This window comes from Pseudorasbora parva, chromosome 19 (assembly GCF_024679245.1).
Source record: "Pseudorasbora parva isolate DD20220531a chromosome 19, ASM2467924v1, whole genome shotgun sequence".
NCBI classification, from domain to species: domain Eukaryota; kingdom Metazoa; phylum Chordata; class Actinopteri; order Cypriniformes; family Gobionidae; genus Pseudorasbora; species Pseudorasbora parva.
The window spans coordinates 6,679,533-6,704,549 of NC_090190.1; the positions used below are offsets into that span (position 1 = coordinate 6,679,533).

Genomic DNA, 25,017 nt, shown 5'->3' on the forward strand with positions numbered 1-25,017 from the left:
GGATGTCATTTAAAACGAACATACCATTTTGAGATATAGAACTCGTACAGCCTGACAGGACAGCGGAGAGGATTGTCTGAATTTTCCTTTATCTCATATATAGTGTCATTGTCATCCTCCTCTTCTTTTCTTCTCTTTGCAGGGATGCCATCTACATTAAATAAAATAAAATAAAGAAATGATATAAACAACAAGAACACAAAACATACAATCAGGGTATGACATTATGACTGATCACTGACCAGAGCTTGAGTCCTCTTTGGGGGGATAGAAACGCAAACAGGCCACTTTGGTGCTGCCCTTGCTTCGAGAGCAACGGACGATGTGGCCAAAAGACAGGCTACGGTGCTGCTCCACTGTCTTGTAGTTGAAGAACTTGGTGAAGAAATAGAGCAACGTGTTGAGCAGCACGCCAGGTGAAAACGCTCCCAGCTGCTTGCAGTCCCACAGATACTCCTCCTCCACACGAGAATGAACGTAACCTGTACAAACACACAGAGGTGTTTGAAGAGCAACAGAGAAACACACCAGTCTCGTGATGGTGTCCTTAATTACTCACCACTGGGGAAAATAGTTGGTTTCCATCCTTTAAGCAAGTTGGTCATTTCATGGCAGAATTTGGTGTAGAAGACATCTGCGAAGATGTTCTCCATCCGATTGTTCTCAAACAGGTACTGTAAACATGAATGACGAGAGCGACACTCAAACAAACTAAATACAACATTACTGAATGTGTTCACTCTGTGTGATTTCTTGTCGTTTCACCTGCTGGATGCCCAAGCAGAGGTAAAAGATGCTGTCAGGGCTGTACTTCTCTCCAGTGGGTCGACGGACTTCAGAGATGAACTTGCAGAGGCCGTAGCTGAGCTCAGCCGTGCAACACTTCAAAAGGTCCTCCTTTATTGTCATAGTACGCGCTATGGATGATAAAGAGGATGTGTTTGATGCTTAAATGTCATGTTGAAGATTGTATAGCTTACTAGTAAAGCATGATGCAAGCAATGGTAAAGTATATGGTTCAAATCCCTGTGAACGCATTAGTAAAAAAAAATCTAAAAAGCATTAAGCCACATGTCTAACGGCACTTTTTCACTGCGTGATATGGCTCTGTACGGTTTGCTTAAATACCTCAGTGGAGGTTCCAAGCATGCCATACTGATACTAAAATGTGATGTTTAAACACTTCAGAGCACTGATTGGTCAGAGAAATTGGTCACTACCAGCTACCACTACATGCTTTTGTGACAGTGATATCGTGATTGAGACCCTGACATATTGCTAAATGCAAGATTAGCTTACTCTTGTGCACGATTGAGCAAACCAAGTGATGTCATCTGCATTTTGCAGACAGTATTTTGTTTTGCTGACATCAGCCCCCTTTGAAACAAACATCATCTTGCAGTTAAAAACCATCCACATGCCAAGTAAGTAGTATAGATGGCGCAACCATAACATTCATTCTATAATCATTACAAACAGTACCATGCCATGGAATTTTTTTTAATAATTGTTTAATATTGTGGAACTTTCTTTTGATGAAAAAAATGTTGGGTATAAAGCAAACTGAGACCTACAGCCAAATTTGGGAGTCTCCATGTTGGGTTGGGCGTTCCTCCAGCGCACCCAGTCCTTCCAGGCATTGACGGCGTACTCGTGTTGCAGTTTGGAGAGGCTCGAGAAGTTTTCTAGAGCTGGTTTGGCTGGAACCACTGCTGCACTCTTACGGCCCTACACCAATAAAACACTACAAATTAATATTCTGAAAGGTTACCAATTTCATGTTATATGTCCAATGTATTGAATTAAAGAGTATATTTGTACATCAACTGAGTAGCACTTTTTTTTTACAGTCCTGTTCCGCATGTACATACTATGTACTTTTAACAGTAATTGTAATAATAACTGAGTAATTACTACGCACAAACCCTGAACTTACCCCTAAACCTAACCTTTATCAATGTTACTGAGTACCTAACCTTATATTACAGAGTACTACACAAGTACACTGTAAATACACATTCTGCAAAATAAAGTGCAACCCTTTATTTCAGCAATGTCAGTTGATGCAATGAAATACAACTGAACAAATGACACGTGAAATATGCACTGGTGTTCAAAAGTTTGAGGTCGGTAATACTGTTTTGGTTTAATGTTTTTGAAAGATGTCTTACACTCACCAGGCTGCATTAGACCAAAAATACAGTAGAGATAGTAATATTGTATACTACAATTTAAAATAACTATTCTAATCTATATATAACTATAAAATCATAAAATGTAGTTTATTCCTGTGATAGGAAAGCTGAATTTTCAGCATCTTTAATCATTCTAGTATGCAGATTGATTTCTTGTATTGATATCACCCACCTTAGCATAATATAAATGTTATACTATATTGCTGTATAATTCAACAGTAGTTTTTCTTACCCGTTTCTTCTGAGGGAGGCCGTCACGTCCTCTCTTGCGAGATTTGCGTTTGCCAGAATCTGTAGCCTCCTTTTGTGCTTGCTCTCTGTAAAGTTCAATGCTCTCTGAAACAAGCAAGCATAACGATACATTAAATATGAGTGTAAAATAATAAACAACTTGGATTGTGTTTGTGCATTTCGTTCCTGTCATCGACATTAAAAGCTCTTACCGGCTGGGAAATCAGCCTCCAGGTCCATCTGTGGCTCCTCTGCTGCGGTAGAGACGGGGGTCTGTGTGGCAGATCTGGATGGAGGAGGCCTTTCAGGCTCTGATGGTTGATCCCATGTCTGAGCAGAAGACACAGAATCCTCCTCCCAACTCAGATTGTTGGATAGGGCTTCCAGATCAAGGTCCTCCATTATATTTCCAGTTTGATCTAAATAACAAAACAAGGACAGTGAATAAAAAGAAAATGTGAACACTACACTGTAAAGACCAAATGTCCACACAAGAATAGTAAAAATGAGATCACCTACATTGTGGGGACAAGCCAGTGGTCCCCTCCAAAGGGAAACTGATTAAAGGGTTAGTTCACCCAAAAATGAAAACTCATTAATTACTTACCCTAATGTCGTTCGACACCCGTAAGACCTTCATTCATCTTCAGAACACAAATGAAGATATTTTTGTTGAAATCCGATGGCTCAGAAAGGCCTTCATTGACACCAATGTCATTTCCTCTCACAAGACCCATAAAGGCACTAAAGACGTCATTACAAAGCCCATCTCACTACAGCGGCTCTACAATCATTTTATGAAGCGACAAGAATAGTTTTTGGTGCAAAAAAAAACGTATATAGTGATGGGCTGAGTTCAAAACAAAGATTCAAACAGTTATGAATCAGCGTATTGATGCATGTTTCGGATCACTTGTCAAACCACCAAACTACTGAAATCACATGACACTGGCGATCCGAATCAGGAATCAATACACTGATTCATAACCGTTCGAAACCGGCACATCACAAGTCGTTATTTAGGGGGGGGTTTTTTGCGTACAAAAACTTCTCATCACTTCATAAAATGATTGTAGAGCCGCTGTAGTGAGATGGGCTTTGTAACGACGTCTTTAGTGCCTTTATGAGTCTTGAGAGAGGAAATGACATTGGTGTCAATGAAGGCCTTTCTGAGGCATCGGATTTCAACAAAAATATCTTCATTTGTGTTCCGAAGATGAATGAAGGTCTTACGGGTGTCAAATGACATTAGGGTAAGTAATTAATGACAATTTTCATTTTTGCGTGAACTAACCCTTTAACATACGAAATTATGCAGTGATCACTGATGGGTAGGTTTAGTGTAGGGAACAGAAAAAGTTTATACAACATAAAAATCATTACGATAATGAAACCTGATGGACGGATGTAGGACTGGACTATTTCAATAAGCATTGTTTCTCAACTGAAACACCTTTGTAGTCTTGATGGATCTTCTGGGAGAAGTCACAATATTCTTGACTTTTAAAATTCCCGGCCAAGGCATATACAAAAAATTAGACAAGGCCTGGTTGAGTTAGTAGTGTGTGGAAACTCCCGGTTATGGTAAAGGGCGTGACATAAGAGACATGCTCGAAGAGGCTAACTATCACTACACACTGACCCAAACAACCAAAGCACATTGCACTTTTTGGAAGGATAGGCTTCACAGAGGCTGGAACTAAACATTGTTACTGACAGACTGGGAAGAGAGGTGCTACAACATTGTAAAATATGTGAAAAGATATTTTTTTGAAAACTCAAGCATGAAACCGATATTAAAAACCTTCAAATAGTCACTAATTTACCATTAGATGCGATGCATTTCTCCCTCTCTGTATCCTCAGCCACCATCTCCGCCATCATGATGAGGTCGGCCTCCAGAGGGTCATCAGGGATCTTCTCTTTGATTTCCTGAATGGTCTTCACAATGCGCTCAGCGCTGTCCAGAGTCGTGGGGAAGAACAAGGGCACTGGAACCTGCATTAACAGGCAGAGGCACATGATGGTGCAAGTATATACTGAGGGGTGTAATTAGCAGTGGGAGTCATTAAGTTGCCTTCAAATCATATCTATGATCTGCAATTTATTTAAATTGATTATAATAGTTTAGATTTGTTATTTATTTCTGTTCGTCTAGTTTTCACTATTATCTTTAGTATTTCCCCTTCAAAGCTTTGTAGTTTTAGATTTTAGTGTGTTAAACTTCTCAGCAGTCTAGTGAGTTTTAGTCATAAAACTATTATTTTAGTTTATGAGTGATAAACATTTATTTGTTTAGAGTCCTATGTTAGTTTTTAGCTTTTTTCAGTTAGAAACAATTTTTTATATAACTATAAAATCATAAAATGTAGTTTATTCCTCTGATGGGAAAGCTGAATTTTCAGCATCTTTAATCATTCTAGTATGCAGACTGATTTCTTGCTCCAGATATATCTTATTTCAAAAGAACAGCATTTCTTTGAAATAGAAATTTTCTTTAACTGTTTAAAGGTCAATTTTGATAAATGTGATGCACCCTTGCTGAATCAAAGTATTAATTTCTTCCCAATAAAAATCTTTTTTACCCTTGTAAACAATGCTGTCATTTTCAGATAAGTCTGAATAAGTAATGAGAAGTAATAAATGATACATTAAATATAGATTAATCCTTATTAAAGCTACAAAAAGTTATTCAGTCAAGAGCAGCCTTTTGTTCTTTGATTTACATTAAATCACACAGCAAGTTTATTAGGCTGCTGCCACTAAGATCGGAAGCACATGACCCGGATCTTACACGCATCCGGCAACCCTTTGTGTTAATTTCACTGTTTAACTAATTAATTAACTAATAATTGTGTGTGTTTTTGTCTGTTCAAGTGCAACTGAGAACTCGAAGCAACATTCTGCGCACACATTTCAGGTGTTTGTTCACAAAGAGCCGCTTTCAATTTTTTATCTTATCGTGCTTGAATGGTTTAATGGCAGTTGAATGAATGATAGCGTGATCATATACTGCCAGCACAATCAAAGGATGAAGGGAAAAAAATTGGATGCTGCGTTAATTAATGAGGTAAAAATATTATTATTTTTTATATATAATTATATATAAATATATCATTATTTTTATTATTATATATTGTTATTATTCATGCTTTTATTTAGCATGAATAAAAACATCTATTGTGACATTAGCAGATTAACAGTGATACTAGTAGCAACCATGTATAAAACTATAAGTTTCAATGATCAAAGATGAATATAATGAAAGGGAATAATGAGGAGGATGGAAAGAGGTAGAGATACTCACCGGTAGTGGTAACCCCACAGACTTTGGTGTGTATTGTGTGTAGAGATTCATGGGAACCGGAACATAGACTGGCACCGGCACAGGAAGCACCATCATGGAAGGTCCATCTAGAAGACAACAGACATGCACAACATGTGAGTTTTATCATATGCAATGCCCACTACGTACATGTCTGCAACAGTGCTTCCTAGTACCTGTTTGTGTGTTCATGTCGCAGACATTGGGTTTACAGGATGTGCCTTTGTTTTGACAAAAGGGTTTACAGAGTAAAGCCTTGTTCTTCAGGATTCGGGGTGCTGGAGCAGGCGGCTTCACACTGTCTGTCTGTGTGCTGGCCGACTGGGGACAACACAGAACGATTGATGATTGGTTAGTTTTCATACACATTTAAAGAGAACCGTCAGCTGGTTTATTAGTGTGATTTTTACACTGTCTGAATCGTTCCCTCTCCCCTATATAGTCTACTATGTGCCATTCACCACGTAGAATATAGTAAATGTGTGAACAAGTGACCGATTTCAGCAGCGGCTTTAGTGTAAGTGTAGGGGGCGGGACATTTTAGATTCTAGAGAGCATTTGATTGGACAGAAAATCTGATGAGAAGCTGAAGTGCAGAGTGATGTCAAGAAAATCCCTGATCCATATTGGCGGAAATCAGATTCAATTTCCAAGGCTTACATTACAACAAGGTTGACACAGATTAACGATACTGTGAAAAACTCACATTTCCAGAACTTTTTGCAGTAGCAGCTGGAATAGACCCTGAGGAAACAAAAAGATAACAATATAGTTGACTCATTGCTAAGTTTACAAAAAAACAGTTGTCAGAAAAAGTTGGCATTACATGCAATAAACGGCCAACGCAAATAAGTATGCAACTGGTAATGTGTTTTGGCACTAATATTAAAATTCTTGCAGAGAATTGATAAGCACTTTCATGGTATGTCTTATATATAAATAATAAAAAGGCAGATCAAATTCTATATATTTTTTACCCCCCAAAAAGCTCAACTTAAAAGAGTCATTTACAATACAAGTGAATTTAGCCATTACAACATTACAGTACTGAAAGGGTACATTCATTTTGAGATTGGCTTAAGAAAGGTTATATTTAACAGTGTTTTTAAATTATTAGTTATCCAATTAACTGCATGTGACTGCAAGATGATGGCAACAATAAAATCGAAAATGTAAATATTAGGGAAATGAGAATGCACAATAAAATCCAAAGTTATATATCCAATAAATTACTTAATTTAAAATGCTCATTTAAATTAAATTCAACAAATGTATTTATAACTTACTAATGAAGTAAGTACATATTACTGATAAATTAAAATCTCTAATGTCGACTGATAGCATTATGGTATCGATATGCTATGCATCCCTCATGGTACAGGGATGATAAAGGTTGGATAGAGTATAGTCACCTTGCAGGACGCTGTTTCCCAAAATGCATGGCTGTCCATTGGATGCACTTGAGAGTGATATAACATTGGCAATGACCGGTGTGGCCTCTTTAGTGGTCAGTGATGTGCGATTAACTGTACTTTGAGGGGCTGGAGACAGTGCAGGGGACGGGGCTGGGCTTGTCCCTGAGGAAACTATTCATCAAAAGATAAGATACAGACATAAAAAAAAAAAAAACGCTACAGAGGTGACACATACACAGATATCTACAGGATGGCAAACCTTGTGTGGGAAGAGGTTTGCTTGCAGGTCTGACTGGCCCAGTGATGCCCTGCAGACTGCAAAAGAACATCAAGCATTGCAAGGTGCAGAAATGCTTAATCTCTCCCAGCCATTTCACCGTCTCCGTCATCTTCTTAGCCTGCCTGCACATGGAGCACTTTATTTCCTGTCAGAAATGTACTCACAGTTAGTTAAAAGCCACAACCACTGCATAATGTCTTAAGTGCAATGTTGTAGCACGAGGCAGCCTCATACATTGTTTCTCAAAAATAGTAATAAAAGATCTGATATTACCTTACGCATTAATGAAGTTTGTAGTTGTAAGCATATGTTCCCACAGAACTCCTCCTCTATTTTATCAAAAACTTGAGTAACTACAGTCTGAGAGGATCCACTACAGTAAAAACAGTTGCGACAGTGTTTCTTCCCCCAGCGCTTGACCAAGTCATGCTTATAAAGTAACTTGCATCCTGTACAGGGATGAACAAACAAGTAATTGTGACATCACATTATATTAGACAATTTAGGATTAAGACATGCATGTACAAATCATCATTTTTTGCTTTTAGTACTTACCCTCACTGCAGAAAAAGCGGTCAATCTTGTTTATCCTTTTCACCTCCTTTACAACTTTATCAATCTTGCAGTATTCGCAGCGAACCATTAAGTTGTTGATCTGTTTGAACTCCTCAACACAAGCGATACTGCAGAAAGCGTACATTTTCCTCTAAAAGGTTGGGAAAGCATGCAACTAATTAGGTTTATGGTCATTGGCGAGTAGTAAGTATAAATAAACAAACTACTGATCAGATTGTTAAACTGAAAGAATGCTAATTTTAAACTTTACAATTAAAATATATACCAATCAGGCATAACATTATGACAGGTGCAGTGAATAACGCTGATTATCTCTTCATCGCGGCAGCTGTAAGTTGGTGGGATATATTAGGCAGCAAGTGAACATTTTGTCCTCAAAGTTGTCCTCATGTGTTAGAAGGAAAAATGGGCAAGCATAAGGATTTGAGAGTTTAACAAGTGCCAAATTGTGATGGCTAGACGACTGGGTCTGAGCATCTCCAGAACTGCAGCTTTTCTGGGCTGTTCCCGGTCTGCAGTGGTCAGTATCTATCAAAAGTGGTCCAAGGAGGGAAGAGTGGCGAACCCGCGACAGGGTCACGGGCGGCCAAGGCTCATTGATGCACGTGGGGAGCAAAGGCTGGCCTGTGTGGTCTGATCAAACAGATGAGCTACTGTAGCTCAAATTGCTCAAGAAGTTAATGCTGGTTCTGATAGAAAGGTGAATACACAGTGCATCATGGTTAGTTGTGTATGGGGCTGCATAACTGCAGACCAATCAGTGCCCATGCTGACCCCTGTCCACCACCGAAAGTGTCAACAGTGGCACATGAGCATCAGTACCGGACCACGGAGCAATGGAAGAAGGTGGCCTGGCCTGATGAATCACGTTTTCGTTTACATCACATGGATGGCTGTGTGCATCGCTTGCCTGGGGAACACATGGCACCAGGATGCACTATGTGAAGAAGGCAAGCCGGCCAAGGCAGTGTGATGCTTTGGGCAATTTTCTGCTGGGAAAACTTGGGTCCTGCCATCCATGTGGATGTTACTTTGACACTTACCTAATAATTGTTGCATAACATGAACATCCATTCATAGAAACGGTATTCCCTGGGGTCTGTGGCCTCTTTTAGCAGGATAATGCGCCTGCCACAAAGCAAATATGGTTCAGAAATGGTTTGAGGAACACAACAACGAATTTGAGGTGTTGACTTGGCCTCCAAATTCCCCGGATCTCAATCCAATCGAGCATGTGTGGGATGTGCAGGACAAACAAGTCTGATCCATAGAAGCCATAGATCTGCTGCGGACATCTCATTGCCATCTTAATGGAGTCCATGCCGTGATGCCTGGTCAGGGCTGTTTTGGCAGCAAAAGGGGACCAACACAACATTAGGTCATAATGTAATGCCTGATCAGTGTAATAGGAATGCATGATATATCAGCAGTCACATCAGTTTCAGACAATAAATTATACTTATGTTAATGCTATTGATACTGCTCTGATAAATAAAATATGCAGATATATTTAAGACGTAATAAATTACAGCCTGGTTTCACAGACAGGTTAAGCCAGGATTAGGCCTTGGTTCAAATGTGCCTTAGAAAAGAAAACATCACTGGTGTGCATCTTGAGAAAAAACAATGGCACTGATATATTTTATGATATGTCAATGCAAGTTGCTTTCAGTTAAACAGCTCAAACATGCATTTTAGTCTAGGACTGAATTAAGCCAGGGGTATCTCACATGATTTCTAGCTGGTCTGCTTCTTGTTAAAATAAAATAAAAATGTGCACTTAGAGAATGTAAGATTTTTTTTCCCCATGGCAAAACCATTTTGTTTATTATTTTTATCATATAGCTTACAAGTTTTTGTAATCTGCCTCAAATGTAGATTGTGACCTAATAAATGGCCAGTATATTAGTTATTGATCAGTATATCTTGAAATCTCTGCATATTGCTACACGTCATTACCCCATTAAAACCATTAACTCCAACTATTCTAGTACCAGCTATTATATTCTCTCCCCATTATGTGTAAGGTTTCCTTTATTAGTGCCGGTCTACACCAGTGAACAGGAGTACCTTAAACTCCAGCAGTTCAGGTCTGTGGAAGAATGAGTTCAGACACTGAGAGCAGGGGATCTTGGTGACTGTCTGCACTGAACCACTGGGAGTGCTAGTCTTTGTTGAGGAGCTGGGCTCTGATGAAGCAGGTTTGGGAGCAACAGGTATTTGGGTAGATGTGCTGATGGTCGTGGAGGTTACAGTGTTCACCTGGTTGTTTGGTTTCTTACTGAAGGATTCCTGAAAAAAGATCCAAAAGTGAAATATTCAATTATCTCTATTTCTATGATTGATAGACACTAAGTGTAAATGGCCTCTGCCAACAAGGTGGGCTATTTACACTTGCTCCGCTCACTGACATCTGGTTGGGCCAGACAGAATGACTGAAGACGTTTCTAATTGTCAATAGCAGCAATAGTGTAGGGGTAAGCCTTTTGCCGAACTCGCTCTACTCCCTTTCCTCCAAAACATATATAATCGGAATGGCATTAATTTTCAATAAAAATGAAGAAAATATTTGAAAAGTGAAACCATAATAATTAGGGGTGTGCCATATCATATCGTCCGCGATAATACCGGTATAAATCTTTACGTGATAAAAAAAAGTGTCATATTGCGATAATGATATAGCGACGCGATGACGTAAGGCGCATTTACTTTCCCTATCGCGCACAACAACAACACCTGTCTGAGAGAGAAGAGCACGAAGATCACCATGTCAGCCTCCGATGATGATAATTTAGTACCTAAAAGGGAGCTACTTGGTTACAAGAGGTCAGCTCTCTTGACTCTCTCTAGCTCTCTTGACAACTGACATAACATGAACAGCTTATGGCTGATTTTGATGTTTGCCACACAATATTTAACCGGAAGGGTAACATTGTCGGTTATTTTTGTCAGTTATGACTCAAGTTAGTTAGATCTAGCATTGTGCACGCTTCGAATGAGACACGGAGATAAAGTAAGTAGTGTATAAAGTAAAACGTTTAATTGAATGAATGGATTATAGCATTTATACTAATTAGAGAGAGAGAGAGAGAGACATTCATGCGTGACTGTGTCTGTTCAGCGTCTCTCTTAACAATGCAGATGTGCGTTTATTACTTTAAAATAGCGAGTAACCCCATCATTGCTGAGAAATATGATGTAGTAATCCAGTAGCTTAGATATTTTGTTGCTAAAAGTCGCGGGGCGGCATTGATAACTAGCTTCCGTGCTCCTGAATCCACAGCACGATCTCTGTGCGCACGTGCTTCATAATGAAAGCGGCACATACAGAACGGTATTTTAGCTAACTTGGAATGACCTCTGCTATTGTACACCTTCCCAATCAGAATTTAATATTCAGACAGACCATGACATAATTTACTTTAGTTATTGCTATACTAAATGTTTTATAGACTAGGCCTATATATAAAAAAATATTTTTTTTTTAAAAGATTTCCAGTGAAAACACTAGTAACCTTATGTCAGTAGATATTCTCTCATCAATTACATAAGCTCATTGGAAAAGGATAAACAATGCCTTTAATTTTATTTGCAATAATAAATGCTGCTGCCTACCCGCTGCAATAACCAATAAAACTTTGTTCCATATTTTTTTGCTATATCGTCATAAATATCGTTATCGCAAATATTCCTGAAATATCGTGATATAATTTTGAGGCTATATCGCCCACCCCTAATAATAATACAGTGTTTATCAGTTAGTGGTAGGTGTAGGAAGGGCTTTATTGTCCCATTAAAGCAGCATCCATTTAATACATTTTACATAATCATTTACAATGTTATTATTGCAGACCATTTAATATACAACAACACTAGGTGCAGATAGTATCTGCCACTATTTATAAGTATCTAACTACCATTTACCCTAAGCATATTGCTAAGAAAATGCTGCTATTTTTCACTTAGCGCAAATAGCCGCTGCCTATATTGAATCAGAGCGATCCGTAAAAGCTCAAAACTCTACCTGATATGACACTACGCAGGAGAAGGAGCAGAAGTTCTGGATGGTTCCATCAGACATGGCTAGATGATACTGAGGAGTTAGTTTCAGCTTACAGCTGTTGCATTCCACTGGAGCACCTTGATTGAATTCAAACAAAAAGGACATTTGAGAATACTTCCAAAAAGAGAAGACCATTAAGAATGTGAATGTGGTTGTGATACCTGAAGAACTGACAGTCTGAACTTTATTGGCTGTAACACAGGAAGCGGAGCAGAAAAGCTCTCGGACTCCCTCTGTGCTCGGACTGTCCACCATTTCTGCAACCGGACGCATGTTACGACAGATTTTGCAGGGGACAGGTTTCAGACTCTTCTACAAAAGGAAGATCAATGCATTTAATAAGGACTATACAAAATAACCAACCCATATTTCTGTATTCCTTTGCCATTACCTTTTTAAAGGTTAGGAGGCAGTTTTGTTTGCAGAACTTCATAACACTGCCCTCTATCCGCAGAGACGGACACTGACTGTCTGTCCCACAGCAGTATCCACCGCAGTTCACACAGCTGCTCATGTTCAGCTTATTGGAGGAGCGAAACTGGTTGAAGCAGCTGTCGCTGCACAGCTTCTGGATGGAGCCCATGAAGTTCACTTCGTGAGTGAAAGTCTATGAGAAATGCAAACTTTTAGATCTTTTAAAACTTTATTATTTCTGATAGGCATACAATTGAAAGAGACAACTATAATATACTTAAGTTCATTTCAGTCTAACAGAACAATAGTGTTTTCTAGAGAAATATAAAGTAACAAAAATGCTAGTGTGTCACAGCCAGTCAGCTGAGACATTTGCTTTTCATGAACCTAAAGTACACGAAACAGTAGTTGCTGTTCTACAATGTGTGAGCAATATAATAATAATAATAAATTTTATTTATAATGCACTTTATATTAAACAAAATCTCAGTGCTACAGAATTAAAAACAATCAACAGCAATAAATAAATAAGTAAATTAATAAAATAAAATAAATAAAACTGAAAAATAAAATAAAATAAAGAAGTAACAAGTCAATTATGTACAGTGCAATCATTAAAGTATACAACCTGGATTAACAGACCCCTTAATAATTTCATAATTTATGTTGCTGCCTTATGCCAAACTGCTTCAAATATTGTCCCGCACAATCTACATTTCATAAAGCTTGATGGCAAGGCAAAAAAACAAGAGTGAGAACGTATGCAAATTTATCAGAAATAGAAACTACTAAAAATAAATAAGGGTTCTGATTAATTTCTGAATTAGAGATGGGGCCATAAAACACGTTCAAAACCTTGTTCACAAGACTATGGCCTACTGTATTTTGTAGAGCAGAGCCTTTGTTACATGTTGTGAAACCCATCTTGTCCATTCATTGACAAAAAACAACTCCAATTGAACTTGTGTGACACTTTGTTTTAATGCGTTTCACATCTGGGGAGATGATCAGATCTGGTGAGGAAATTATGTTAGAAGACTAAAAAAAAAAAGAATGTTTTTGTTTGTTTGTAGTTTATTTACAATAGTGTACAATATGATACAGAAGGACCGATGGATAGATGGAAATAAATAACCAGACAGAAGGTCAAAAGCGCATTTTCGAGCACAAAGTCAAAGAGTCGCGTGCCATTCCTGGAAACAGTTCCTGGTCAACTGAAGACACAAGTGCACGTCGCATGCCTGGCATTTCCATGGTGTTTGCTGCTTCTTGCCATGCACTGCTTTGCAATGCACACAGATCCGACGTCCAGCAGAGGCAATTTTCCTGGTATCTGAGCTCAGCTCAGCTCCTGGAACAGGCACATGGTCCGTATTGGTCTGTTTTCGCTGTATTTTCAGTGACACACCACAGAGCTCTGCGATAAGCTGCTCCATGAACTCTTTGTGGGTCATGTTGCCATACAGCTCTTTGTGTATTGTGAAGGAGTTGGTGGCAGCAATATCCAAGAAGTGAAGAAAGATCTTTCTGTACCACTTCAGGGTTTTGTGCTGCGTGGTGTAGTACTGCAACAGCTGATCGGACAGGTCGACACCCCCCATGTGTTTGTTGTATGCAATAACAGGTGCGGGACAGGGAAAAGTCTTTAAGCGCCATCCTTCCTGGTCTTTCACCCTCCTCTGCACAATGTCTCCGGTGTAGGCAGGGTGGATAGTGGAACAGACAGACACCACTCGTGTGTCCATCCACTTCACAAACACAAGCGGTCCATCCCGAATCCACCTAATGGATCCCCTGGTAGACTTTTTGGTCAGTGAATTAGCTGCATTCTGTGGGGTTTCCTTCCTGTAGTCTCTGTAAGTCCCACACGCACCATACTTCAAGGCTAACAGATCTTTTAAGAGCTTCGGACTTGTGTAGAAATGGTCCATGTACAGATGGTACCCAGATCCCAAATATGTTTTGTCCAACAGAGACATCACAGTATCATATGGTAGTCCATTGCCAGTGGCATTGGTATTCTTTCCAGTGTACATAGAAAAGTCCACAGTGTATCCATTCGAGGAGTCCGCGAGGACAAACAGCTTGAAGCCCCACTTGGTTGGCTTGGCTTTCATGTACTGCGTCATTCCCGTGTTTGCTTTGCATGCCACCATTCTCTCATCCACGGCTAAATTCCTTCTGGGATGATAGTTGGTTTTGCATGCAAGACGGATCGTGTCCATGAGGGGTTTGACCCTGAAAAGGCGGTCATATTCATCTGTGCCCTTTTTCCTGTCATTCTCTTTGTCTGCAGCTGGGTGGCTCATGTGCATATTCCACGAAATGGTGCGGTATCGGTCCCTGGACATAACTGTGGCAGGAAAAGGCACAGAGAAAAGAGTCCCTTGCCGCCAGTAGTCACTGATGGAGCTCAGCTTCACCATCCCCATGTAGAATACCAGCCCAAAATAGCGGTACATCTCGCTAATGTTGATATCAGTCCACTTATATTTGCGACCCTTGGAAATTGACCTGGCGGCCTGAGCGTTTGTGTTGTAGCACAGAGATGACACTGCACTTTCAGAGAAAAACAGTTTGAAGATACTAAGAGGGGAGTGCGAGTCAGACGCCCGCACCTGCGGTCCAGGATCCCGTGCGGGCAAAAATCTCAGAATATGTGGATCCGGGTCGACTTGTTTCTCGGTTTTCCATGACTGAGTGGATGGCCTGATTGTCTTGGCTTTCTTTGCAACAGGCTGATACAAATCATTCTCATATCTGCAAGAAAAAAAAAGCACACATCATGAGCATGCAACTATATTATTTAACATTAATGATCACTAATACTGAAAAAACACACGTGTGTCATGCAATAACCTAATCAGATATTTGTGAACAAGCTGATGAGGTGGTGTTTTACATAAATATAGTCTAAATAATTATATAATTTTAATTTTAATATTGCTACCATTTAAAAGGTTTGGGGTAGGCGATTTTTTTGTTTTTGAAAGAAGTCTCAAATGCTTACTAAGGCTGCATTTATTAGATTTATTAGACTTCTACTTTAATACACTGAAGACTGGTGTTGAAAATTCAGCTTTGCATAACATGAATAACATCTTACAGTGATGATCCTTCAGAAATCCTTTAATATGCTGATTAGTTGCTCAAGGAATATTTATATGACTATTATAAGTTGAAAATGGCTGTGCTGCTAGATATTTTTATTGAAAAACTGATGCATCTCTTCTCAAACAGCCCAACTAGTAACACACACACATGTTTTTCTGAAAAATAAAATAATAATAATAACAACATGCTAACTACAGAAAGAATAAATTACTTACTCATCAGAACTGTGATCCTCTGCTGGATCAATTCGCTCTTCAAAATGCAACCATTCATCATCAGACTCTTGCTCTTCTTCTGAGGAATAGGTGAATTCGTCCTCGCTCTCCATGGTCTTGAAAGGTTCCTCACACGTGCAGTGTGCCATCTTCCAAAAGCGATGAAAAGTGAATGAATCGGATGAAGCTCGATGCTATTTTTGCTATTATCACATTGATGGGGGAGCTTTTACCATATTTGTCATAACCGAGTTGGAGCGCCTAGAAGAACGCGATATTGAGATGAGGCAGAAAAACGTTATCCATCCAACATTTACAATATGAATAAAATATCCTCATAATAAGGTTAGCGGGAACGCAGCGATGTGGACCCATAGACCGTAAAAAAAATAGACCGCAGAACACTGCGCACTATTATTTTTATCAATAGATTAATGCCGCACTCACTGGCGCTTTCCTTCACGTACACACAGAGAGAGCAAGACAGTCGTAGAACGGACGCGCTTTATGAAAACGATATTTATTATTTAATTTTTCTCATGTCAAAAACAACCAACTTCGTTTATTATTTTAGCCTTTCGAATCATTCAGCAGATGGTGGAAACGCACGCGGAAATCCAATTGGCTAGCGCTTACCTATGACCGTCCAAGCCAATCAGCTCGGGCAAACGCAGACAATGTGAGTAATATTCATGAGCCCAGCAGCCTGTCAGAGCTCAGAGTGACAGTTATTGAGCTGCTGACATTATACAACCTACATGAGAAAACATGCAATCAAAAGTAGTCTTTGTAAAGTAAATTGGTTTGATAGATGAAAATGTTAATATTTTAGCATGTTTTTAAATTACTATTGATAATAAATATTTACAGAAACACCAAAATGACCAATAATGTCAACCACCACCAGTAAGCTATGCTTAATACATGCATTAATATACAGCTCTGAAAAAAAGAGACCACTTTAATTTCTGAACTTGGAGTGTATTAATTTTTTCCAGATCTGTATTTTTATACATAAATGCTTGCCACATTTCAGTTAATATTTCAAGCATCTTAAAAAAAATCTTCACTGACTGATATGAATGCATTGTTTTAAGTGTTACATCCCTAAATTGTATGATTAAAAATATCAATTTAATAAAAGACATTTAAGAAATCTTAGTGTATTTCCTGAAAGAGAGTTAAGACAGCTGAAAGAGAGTGAAAATTTCATATGCATTACATAATCAGAGAATATTTGTTTTTGGATTTGAATTGGTTTATTTTAAAGCAGATATCTCAAGGTTTTTGTAGAGACATTTGTCATGCCATCAATGGTATGCTGTGTTTGAGTTCACAGAGACCAAGATGACAGAAAGCACATCCTGCTTGTTAAAGATAATGCAACAGAAAGTTGTGTTGTCTTGATATTATTTCACAGTACCAAGTCTCTCTCTCATCATATCATATGTCTGAATTAAAAGCCTGTTCACACCAACCCAAATGTTCGCACAAATTCAGTGCGATGTTAAGAGTATAAAACGATAAATACATTGATAATTACATATCCCAACAACATTTTAGCCATAGTGCCTTGCGAAAGTATTCGGCCCCCTTGAACTTTGCGACCTTTTGCCACATTTCAGGCTTCAAACGTAAAGATATAAAACTATTTTTTTGTGAAGCATCAACAACAAGTGGGACACAATCATGAAGTGGAACGAAATTTTGTGGATATTTCAAACTTTTTTAACAAATCAAAAACTGAAAAATTAGGTGTGCAAAATTATTCGGCCCCCTTAAGTTAATACTTTGTTGCGCCACCTTTTGCTGCGATTACAGCTGTAAGTCGCTTGGGGTGTGTCTCTATCAGTTTTGCACATCGAGAGACTGAAATGTTTGCCCATTCCTCCTTGCAGAACAGCTGGAGCTCAGTGAGGTTGGATGGAGAGCGATTGTGAACAGCAGTTTTCAGTTCTTTCCACAGATTCTCGATTGGATTCAGGTCTGGACTTTGACTTGGCCATTCTAACACCTGGATATGGTTATTTTTGAACCATTCCATTGTAGATTTTGCTTTATGTTTTGGATCATTGTCTTGTTGGAAGACAAATCTCCGTCTCAGTCTCAGGTCTTTTGCAGACTCCATCAGGTTTTCTTCCAGAATGGTCCTGTATTTGGCTCCATCCATCTTCCCATCAATTTTAACCATCTTCCCTGTCCCTGCTGAAGAAAAGCAGGCCCAAACCATGATGCTGCCACCACCATGTTTGACAGTGGGGATGGTGTGTTCAGGATGATGAGCTGTGTTGCTTTTACGCCAAACATAACGTTTTGCATTATTGCCAAAAAGTTTAATTTTGGTTTCATCTGACCAGAGCACCTTCATCCACATGTTTGGTGTGTTTCCCAGATGGCTTGTGGCAAACTTTAAGCGACCCTTTTTATGAATATCTTTAAGAAATGGCTTTCTTCTTGCCACTCTTCCATAAAGGCCAGATTTGTGCAGTAAACGACTGATTGTTGTCCTATGGAAAGAGTCTCCCACCTCAGCTGTAGATCTCTGCAGTTCATCCAGAGTGATCATGGGCCTCTTGGCTGCATCTCTGATCTGTCTTCTCCTTGTATGAGCTGAAAGTTTAGAGGGACAGCCAGGCCTTGGTAGAATTGCAGTGGTCTGATACTCCTTCCATTTCAATATTATCGCTTGCACAGTGCTCTTGGGATGTTTAAAGCTTGGGGAATCTTTTTGTATCCAAATCCGGCTTTAAACTTCTCCACAACAGTATCTCGGACCTGCTTCTGATTCTATTTATCATCATTAGTCATTTAGGTCAACATTCGATCATTCAGAGATCCTTACTGAACTTCTGGAGAGAGTTTGCTGCACTGAAAGTAAAGGGGCCGAATAATTTTGCACACCCAATTTTTCAGTTTTTGATTTGTTAAAAAAGTTTCAAATATCCAATAAATTTCATTCCACTTTATGATTGTGTCCCACTTTTTGTTGATTCTTCACAAAAAAATGACAGTTTTATATCTTTATGTTTGAAGCCTGAAATGTGGCAAAAGTTCGCAAAGTTCAAGGGGGCCGAATACTTTCGCAAGGCACTGTATATCATAAATGTTTGCTATATACAAGAAATGAACATAATCTAGCTAAGTAGGATTATGTTAAAATTTCTGTTAAGGGAACATAGCAAGCATTGATCCTCCCTAATTTTCACAAAGCATTGTGAGACGGCGAACGTTTCAGTGCACTGGAAGGATTTTGACATTGAAACAGCCCTTAAAATGGTCTGTGTGCTGAAACCTGAACTAGGGAGCTGATAACCCAAAAATTATTTGTAGAAAAGCAGAAATGGTTACCCCAAAATTGAAAATGGCCAACCTGGTTAGCCCAGTACAAAAAGCGTAGCGCAACCCTGTTTTGTACTTGCCACAAAATGTACACGTTTCCAAACAGTCGATCAGATTTTTGTATTAACCCTGTGGTAAGAGTCAAATCCGGATTCTTTTTCTTGCTATTTACTGTCACTTAGCAAAATAGTCAGTTCATGAGCACCTCCAAGTCAGTTATATTTAACTCCAGCAGCTCTGGGCATGTGAACAAAAGCTCAAATCTTACTGGTTGCACAGTTTCTCACAAGAGATTAGAACACCACACTAAATGTGCCACACTAACAGCATGTAAACATTTGTGACTGAAGAGAAGCAATAACAGCTGTTCATTTATATTAAAATATTTGTCTTGGTGTGAACAGGTCCTTAGGGGTCAAAAAGATGATTAATTAACCAGCGCAGGAAACACCTGAACAGATAGAGATGGACACTCACCATTCCTGGCTTCTGACACACACTGCACTTAAATTTTAACGTGTTGAGGCATTTCTGACTGCAGAACTCCTTCAAAGTCCCTGACATGTCCACTGGGGCATTGACTACATCTTTTGGGTCAAGAATGTCTCTGTAAGGAAACAGAAATGGTCAAAGGTTACATGCAATTGTTGTAATTTAAAATCTATTAAACTACACACCCTTGTAATAACACAAAATAATCATTTTACAATAGGGTATTAAAGGGCGGCTCACCCAAAAAATTAAAATGCTGTCAGTTACTCACCCATGTGTCGTTTCGTTCATCTTTGGAACACAAATAAAGATTTATTTAATGAATCTGTTTAATGAAAAAGCTTTCTTTCCCTCTGTTGAAAGTCTATTCATCCAAAGCTCTGATGCTTCAAAACATTCATAAAGAAATCATAAAATAAATTGAGCCGTTCAGCATCTGAGTTTTAGATGAATAGACTTTCAAAAGAGGGAAAGAAAGCTTTTTCATTAAAAAGATTCATTAAATAAATCTTTGTTTGTTCCAAAGATGAACTAAATGACAGGGAGGTCTTATTTGGGTCTTATGGATTTGCAATGTCATTTTTAATTTTTGGGTGAACTATTTAAATTTCGGTGTGGTTATAAAAAAGAAAAGATAAAAAAAGAAAGACAAGACACAAATGTGCTTATTAAGATAGTGAATATACAATGAATGTATTTAATTTTTGCGTTGGAAGTCATTTTTAAATGCAAATGCATAAATATCAAATGTAATGCAACATAATCATTTGAAAAAATTTAAATCTAAAAGTGTTATTGCAGGCATACTTGAGGCAGTGGTAACATTGTTTCTTCTGAGGTATCTTGACCACCATCGTGGAGGTGCTACAGAGACACTGAGGAGAGCAGTAGAGTTTAGGACAGCCTTTGCGCTGGAACGCCGTCTGTCCCTTTAGCAGGACTTTGTTGCATCCTGTGCACACCACACCAACTGGATTGGCAGGGGCCAGAGAACGAAGCGATAGAGCAGGTGGTCCTGATGTTGCCTTTCCTGGGACGACTGCTGGAGCTGCAGCTGCATGAAGACGAATATGTGAGAAATAAGATGCAACTTATATCAACTGTTCACCCATGTAGCAAAATATCATAATATATTTTCAGTCATACCGATGGATGTGGCATTTCCTCCAACAGAGAACACTGCACTGATCTTGATGGCATCAGGTGTCTGGTTAAAATCCTGAAAGCATGAACACAATGGGGTCATGTTTCTATTGCCTGAAAAATGTCATGACTTGTTGGGTTATTTCATTCATCTCATTGTGATTGTGCACCATAACTCTTTCCTTCCCAGCGTTAATAATAAAAATTGCCCGCCACTGCCAGCGTTTTGGATCATTTTAACATAAGAACAAGTGTTGTATGCATGTTCAGATGTTCATTATCAAAAGAAAAGACCATCTGCTTAGAATACAACTGATTAGTTTTATTAAATCTTAATGCATTCCAACACCTGACTATGGCTAAGTTTGATTAAAAAACAAGCAACATCAAGCAAAAAGCTTTGTCAAAGACTACATCTTAATCGTTTTCAGAGCAAGAGAAAAACACAGATAGAGTAGATTGAGTCCATCAACACCCCCAAAGCTTCACAGTCTGTTAGGCCGACATTTCATTCCGTACAATTAGGCAGTTTCGTTTTTTGCCGTTTAATGTTAATTTACACGTGTTATTTTACATATCCATGTGTTATCGCTTGTTTAGAGAATTTTAGGCGACTAAATTACATTTTCTAGTGCAGTCAAGTAGTGGAGGAAAAAAGGATTTTGAAAGGATGGATTAAATTGATCAAAAGTGACAGTAACAGATATTTTACATTTTTTTTATGTATCGCATCTCCACAGAATTATTATTAAGCAGCACCAACTGTTTCCAACATTAGTAATAAGAATTGTTATTATAGCAGCAAATGAGCATATTAAATTATTAATCACAATTATTCAGTTACAATTATTTGTCAGACTCAATCATGACAGGCCTACATATAGCATAACATTTTTTGGTTTTATAGAAAATACTATGTATGAACCATACATGCATTGGATATTGTGAAAACTACATTCATGATTTTTTCCCCAGTGAACTGATTTAATTACCCATATAAAAAATAAAATGAAATAAAAGGCAGAAACTTACAGCTGCAGTGTCAGGTTCATCTTTAATGTTTCCCACTGGTCGCAGAGAAGCAGACGCAGTCTCATACTCCTCGTCCATTGGCTCATCCTTCACCTTCACTGGTATGGCGATGGAGGGCTGGGCCACTTGAGCTTTCGAATCTGCTTTTAACAGTGAATGTGCTTGCTGAAATGAAGAGGGTTTTAGTTTTAGGAGTGTACTTTTCCATGGATTAACAAATGAAATCAAATAAAAATCAATGGTAAACTTAAGTGACATTGTGCTCACCATGGCAGATGGATCAGTTGTCTCGCTTTTTATGGGTTTAGGCAACAACGTTCCTGTTAAATGTAAAAATTGTTTAGAACACAACCAATAACAATTATAGGGTTTGCAACTCATCTCAACAAAACAGCAAATTAAAGAAAGTATCTAGAAAAACGCCAAAAGTTCAGACCAACCTTCATCTTCTGGTGTATCAACCTCCATCCTCCCAACACAATCCTCAGTCTGGTTCACATCTGCTGCCATTTCATTTGTGAAGTCCTCAACTTTAGCAATGACTAGCTCATCTGAACTCTGTGCCGTTCTCGCCACGTTGCTCTTGTCTTCGTTCTTCACTAGTTCCCCGGCATCCTTCTGTTCACAATGTCCCTGTACGCTATTTTCTTCTTCACCTTGATCGGTTGGACTGTCCTTTTCTGGACCGTTTCCTTGCTCCTTATCCGGTTTTTGAATATCCAGATCTTCCTCGATCTCCTCTTGGGCCATCTCTACTTCCACCTGCTCCATCAGGCTGTTTTGAGGGTTTGGCTCATTTACATCATCTTCAGGTTCTTCCAGCTTGCATGACTCCACTACATCTGCCTTCTCCTCTGAACCAGCTGCATCTCCAGTGAGATGTCCTGTGAAATCCTCACTGGCCATAAGGACAACTGCTGCAGACGTAGAGCCCAGCTGTGAAACTGCCTCTGTACAGTCTGAGGGGCCAGACTTAGCTCCTGACAGTGGGAAATGATTATATTTATCTAAATGGCAAAGATCAACAGTAAAGGCCCAGACTATAGTGATAACAATAAAGATAGTTTTAAAACAACTATAACAACAATGAAAGAGGTTTTCTGAATGATATAAAATAATCCAGAAAAGCAGACATTTTCATCTGCAAAGCTTTGGAGAATATACAGAAACATTGATAGATACTTTTTTTTAATTAAAATAAAATAATTTATTAATAAGATATAATGTATTTCCCATGAAAAGTAAAAACTATGTTACTGCTATGAAGTTCAACAGTTCTCGCCCATTTTTCCAGCAGCGCCGGTTCCATTAATTTTCCCATCGTGGTTAAAAAATAGTCTATTAAAAAGGTATAAGTCAAGAACCAAGCCAATCAGCTACGAGGTGAATCACAACATTACAAATTTTAATTTGAAGCAACAACAACAACAAAAAGTAAATAAGACTGTGTAGTTAACGGCTTTGGTGAGTGAAAGAACTACAATCATATGAAGCATTGTAAACAGTATATTCGAATGGATAGTTCACCAAAAAATTAAAATTGTCATTAATACCTCACCCCCTCATGCAGTTTCAAACCCATAAGACCATCGTTCATCTTCAGAACACAAATTAAGATCTTTTTGATGAAACCCGAGAGATTTCTGTCCCCAATAGACAGCAACAAAACCATTTTCAAGGTCCAGAAAGGTAGTATAAACACTGTTAAAATAGCTCACGTGACAACAGTGGTTCAACCATAACTAAAGTCTTGGCTGCCGTACCTCTTGTGTGCAAACTTTTTTGCTTTAAATCAAAGTTTGTAATGTTATGTTTCGCCTCGGAGCTGATTGACTTGCTTCCATCACTCTTTGACAAAGACGTTTAAAAAAATCCCTATGGGAAAAAAAACACTTCAGGAACAGCACAGCGGAAAATAAAACGCATATTTTTATGGAAACCACATTTCGTATGTAATGTTACTCACTTTCCTGCAATATTTTACGTAATTCAGATAACCTAGAGTTATTTCTTAAAAACATTTCATAACTACACTCCTATTTAAGCCTCCACAATTTATTTTAGTCTACGGCTGCACATAACATGCAGCCTGATGATTATAAACATGCACCTTTGGCAAATAGCAATACTGGATGACCGTCCATACGGTGATTAAAAAAAAAGATATAGGCGTCGTTCTTTGTCCACTATTCGATATGAACGCAAATATGAAATACTCTATTACGTGGCTTTAAAACTCGCATGCAAAGAAAGTTGCAACCACAAGGGATCGTATAAAGGTAAATACCGCAGGGCATGCATGTTTCTGCAGCGAATCTCTGCACGGACGATAAACAACACGCGGGCCACTCTTCCCAACAGTTTAAATACTCACTTCAGAGCGCTTGACGTAATCCTTCAACAATCCCTCTCGCAAGACAGCCGATATATAACTCCTGTGTGTTGCACGGTGGGTCGCTTCTTTATCAAAATAATGAAAGAGTTGCTAAAACGGCATCAACTAGCAGGATGGACTAGCTGGCTCTCCCGCGAAAGCACTTCCCTCTCTGCATGCAGCAATGCATTATGGGAGATGCACACAACAAGCGTAAAGTTTGTCTCTGCAGATTAGCAATAGGCGTTAGCACATCAGTGGGCTTGGCCATAAACAGAGGGACGTTTTCAACTCTGTTACCTGATTTGCCCACGTCACAGTGTGGGTAGGGTTTAGGGGTAGGGTCGGGTCGGGTGAAGGAAATAATTTTCATTGCAAGATTTATAAACACCCATCAGTTTTAAAAAACCCACACATTTAGAAACGCCCACTGGACGGGCGCGCGTGCGTGATAGATTCGCTTCTGCTAATAGGTTGTCGCAAGCACTTTCTTTTCAATGAATGAAAATACAGAGAAATATTCAACTGATGAATTTGGAACAGTAAACTAATATACTATTCGTACTACTTTACCACATTGTATGGCCGGAATTGTCTATTCATCGATGCCTCATTAGCGTAGCTATGGTTTCTATCGTCCGCCATATTGGAACGGTCAAAGCTAGTTGGTGAACATGCGAGAGCAAGTTGACTGTGCGTCTGCACAAAGTCTCTTTTAAAGAAAGTCTGTTCACTCGGCGGCCATATTTGCAATGCCTCCGGGCAGCCTTTTCGGGCAAGACCAAGTCCTATCTATTTGAATGGGGGCA

General features: G+C 38.8%; 1 protein-coding gene across 3 annotated transcripts in view; it reads right to left on the minus strand.

Moving 5' to 3' along the window:
* Positions 1 to 25,017, minus strand: part of zmym4.1 (zinc finger MYM-type containing 4, tandem duplicate 1) — a 34,750-nt gene that overhangs the window by 2,015 nt on the left and 7,718 nt on the right. The window contains exons 1-26 of one of the 3 annotated variants that reach the window (XM_067426540.1): positions 24,209 to 24,425; positions 22,275 to 22,814; positions 22,102 to 22,154; positions 21,835 to 21,999; positions 20,806 to 20,878; positions 20,467 to 20,713; positions 19,645 to 19,774; positions 12,477 to 12,692; positions 12,247 to 12,397; positions 12,047 to 12,162; positions 10,093 to 10,314; positions 8,002 to 8,152; positions 7,720 to 7,895; positions 7,426 to 7,591; positions 7,164 to 7,337; positions 6,458 to 6,495; positions 5,928 to 6,072; positions 5,734 to 5,840; positions 4,253 to 4,424; positions 2,639 to 2,845; positions 2,428 to 2,531; positions 1,575 to 1,728; positions 766 to 917; positions 560 to 674; positions 243 to 482; positions 25 to 151 (exon numbers count right to left, since the gene is read on the minus strand). In XM_067426540.1, coding sequence (XP_067282641.1) covers positions 25 to 151; positions 243 to 482; positions 560 to 674; positions 766 to 917; positions 1,575 to 1,728; positions 2,428 to 2,531; positions 2,639 to 2,845; positions 4,253 to 4,424; positions 5,734 to 5,840; positions 5,928 to 6,072; positions 6,458 to 6,495; positions 7,164 to 7,337; positions 7,426 to 7,591; positions 7,720 to 7,895; positions 8,002 to 8,152; positions 10,093 to 10,314; positions 12,047 to 12,162; positions 12,247 to 12,397; positions 12,477 to 12,692; positions 19,645 to 19,774; positions 20,467 to 20,713; positions 20,806 to 20,878; positions 21,835 to 21,999; positions 22,102 to 22,154; positions 22,275 to 22,740 — 4,067 coding nt within the window. In that variant the 5' untranslated portion in view covers positions 22,741 to 22,814; positions 24,209 to 24,425. Of the gene's footprint in view, positions 1 to 24; positions 152 to 242; positions 483 to 559; positions 675 to 765; positions 918 to 1,574; positions 1,729 to 2,427; positions 2,532 to 2,638; positions 2,846 to 4,252; positions 4,425 to 5,733; positions 5,841 to 5,927; positions 6,073 to 6,457; positions 6,496 to 7,163; positions 7,338 to 7,425; positions 7,592 to 7,719; positions 7,896 to 8,001; positions 8,153 to 10,092; positions 10,315 to 12,046; positions 12,163 to 12,246; positions 12,398 to 12,476; positions 12,693 to 19,644; positions 19,775 to 20,466; positions 20,714 to 20,805; positions 20,879 to 21,834; positions 22,000 to 22,101; positions 22,155 to 22,274; positions 22,842 to 24,208; positions 24,426 to 25,017 lie in introns of those variants that run through there. The other 2 variants (XM_067426541.1, XM_067426538.1) reach the window with 2 other exon arrangements.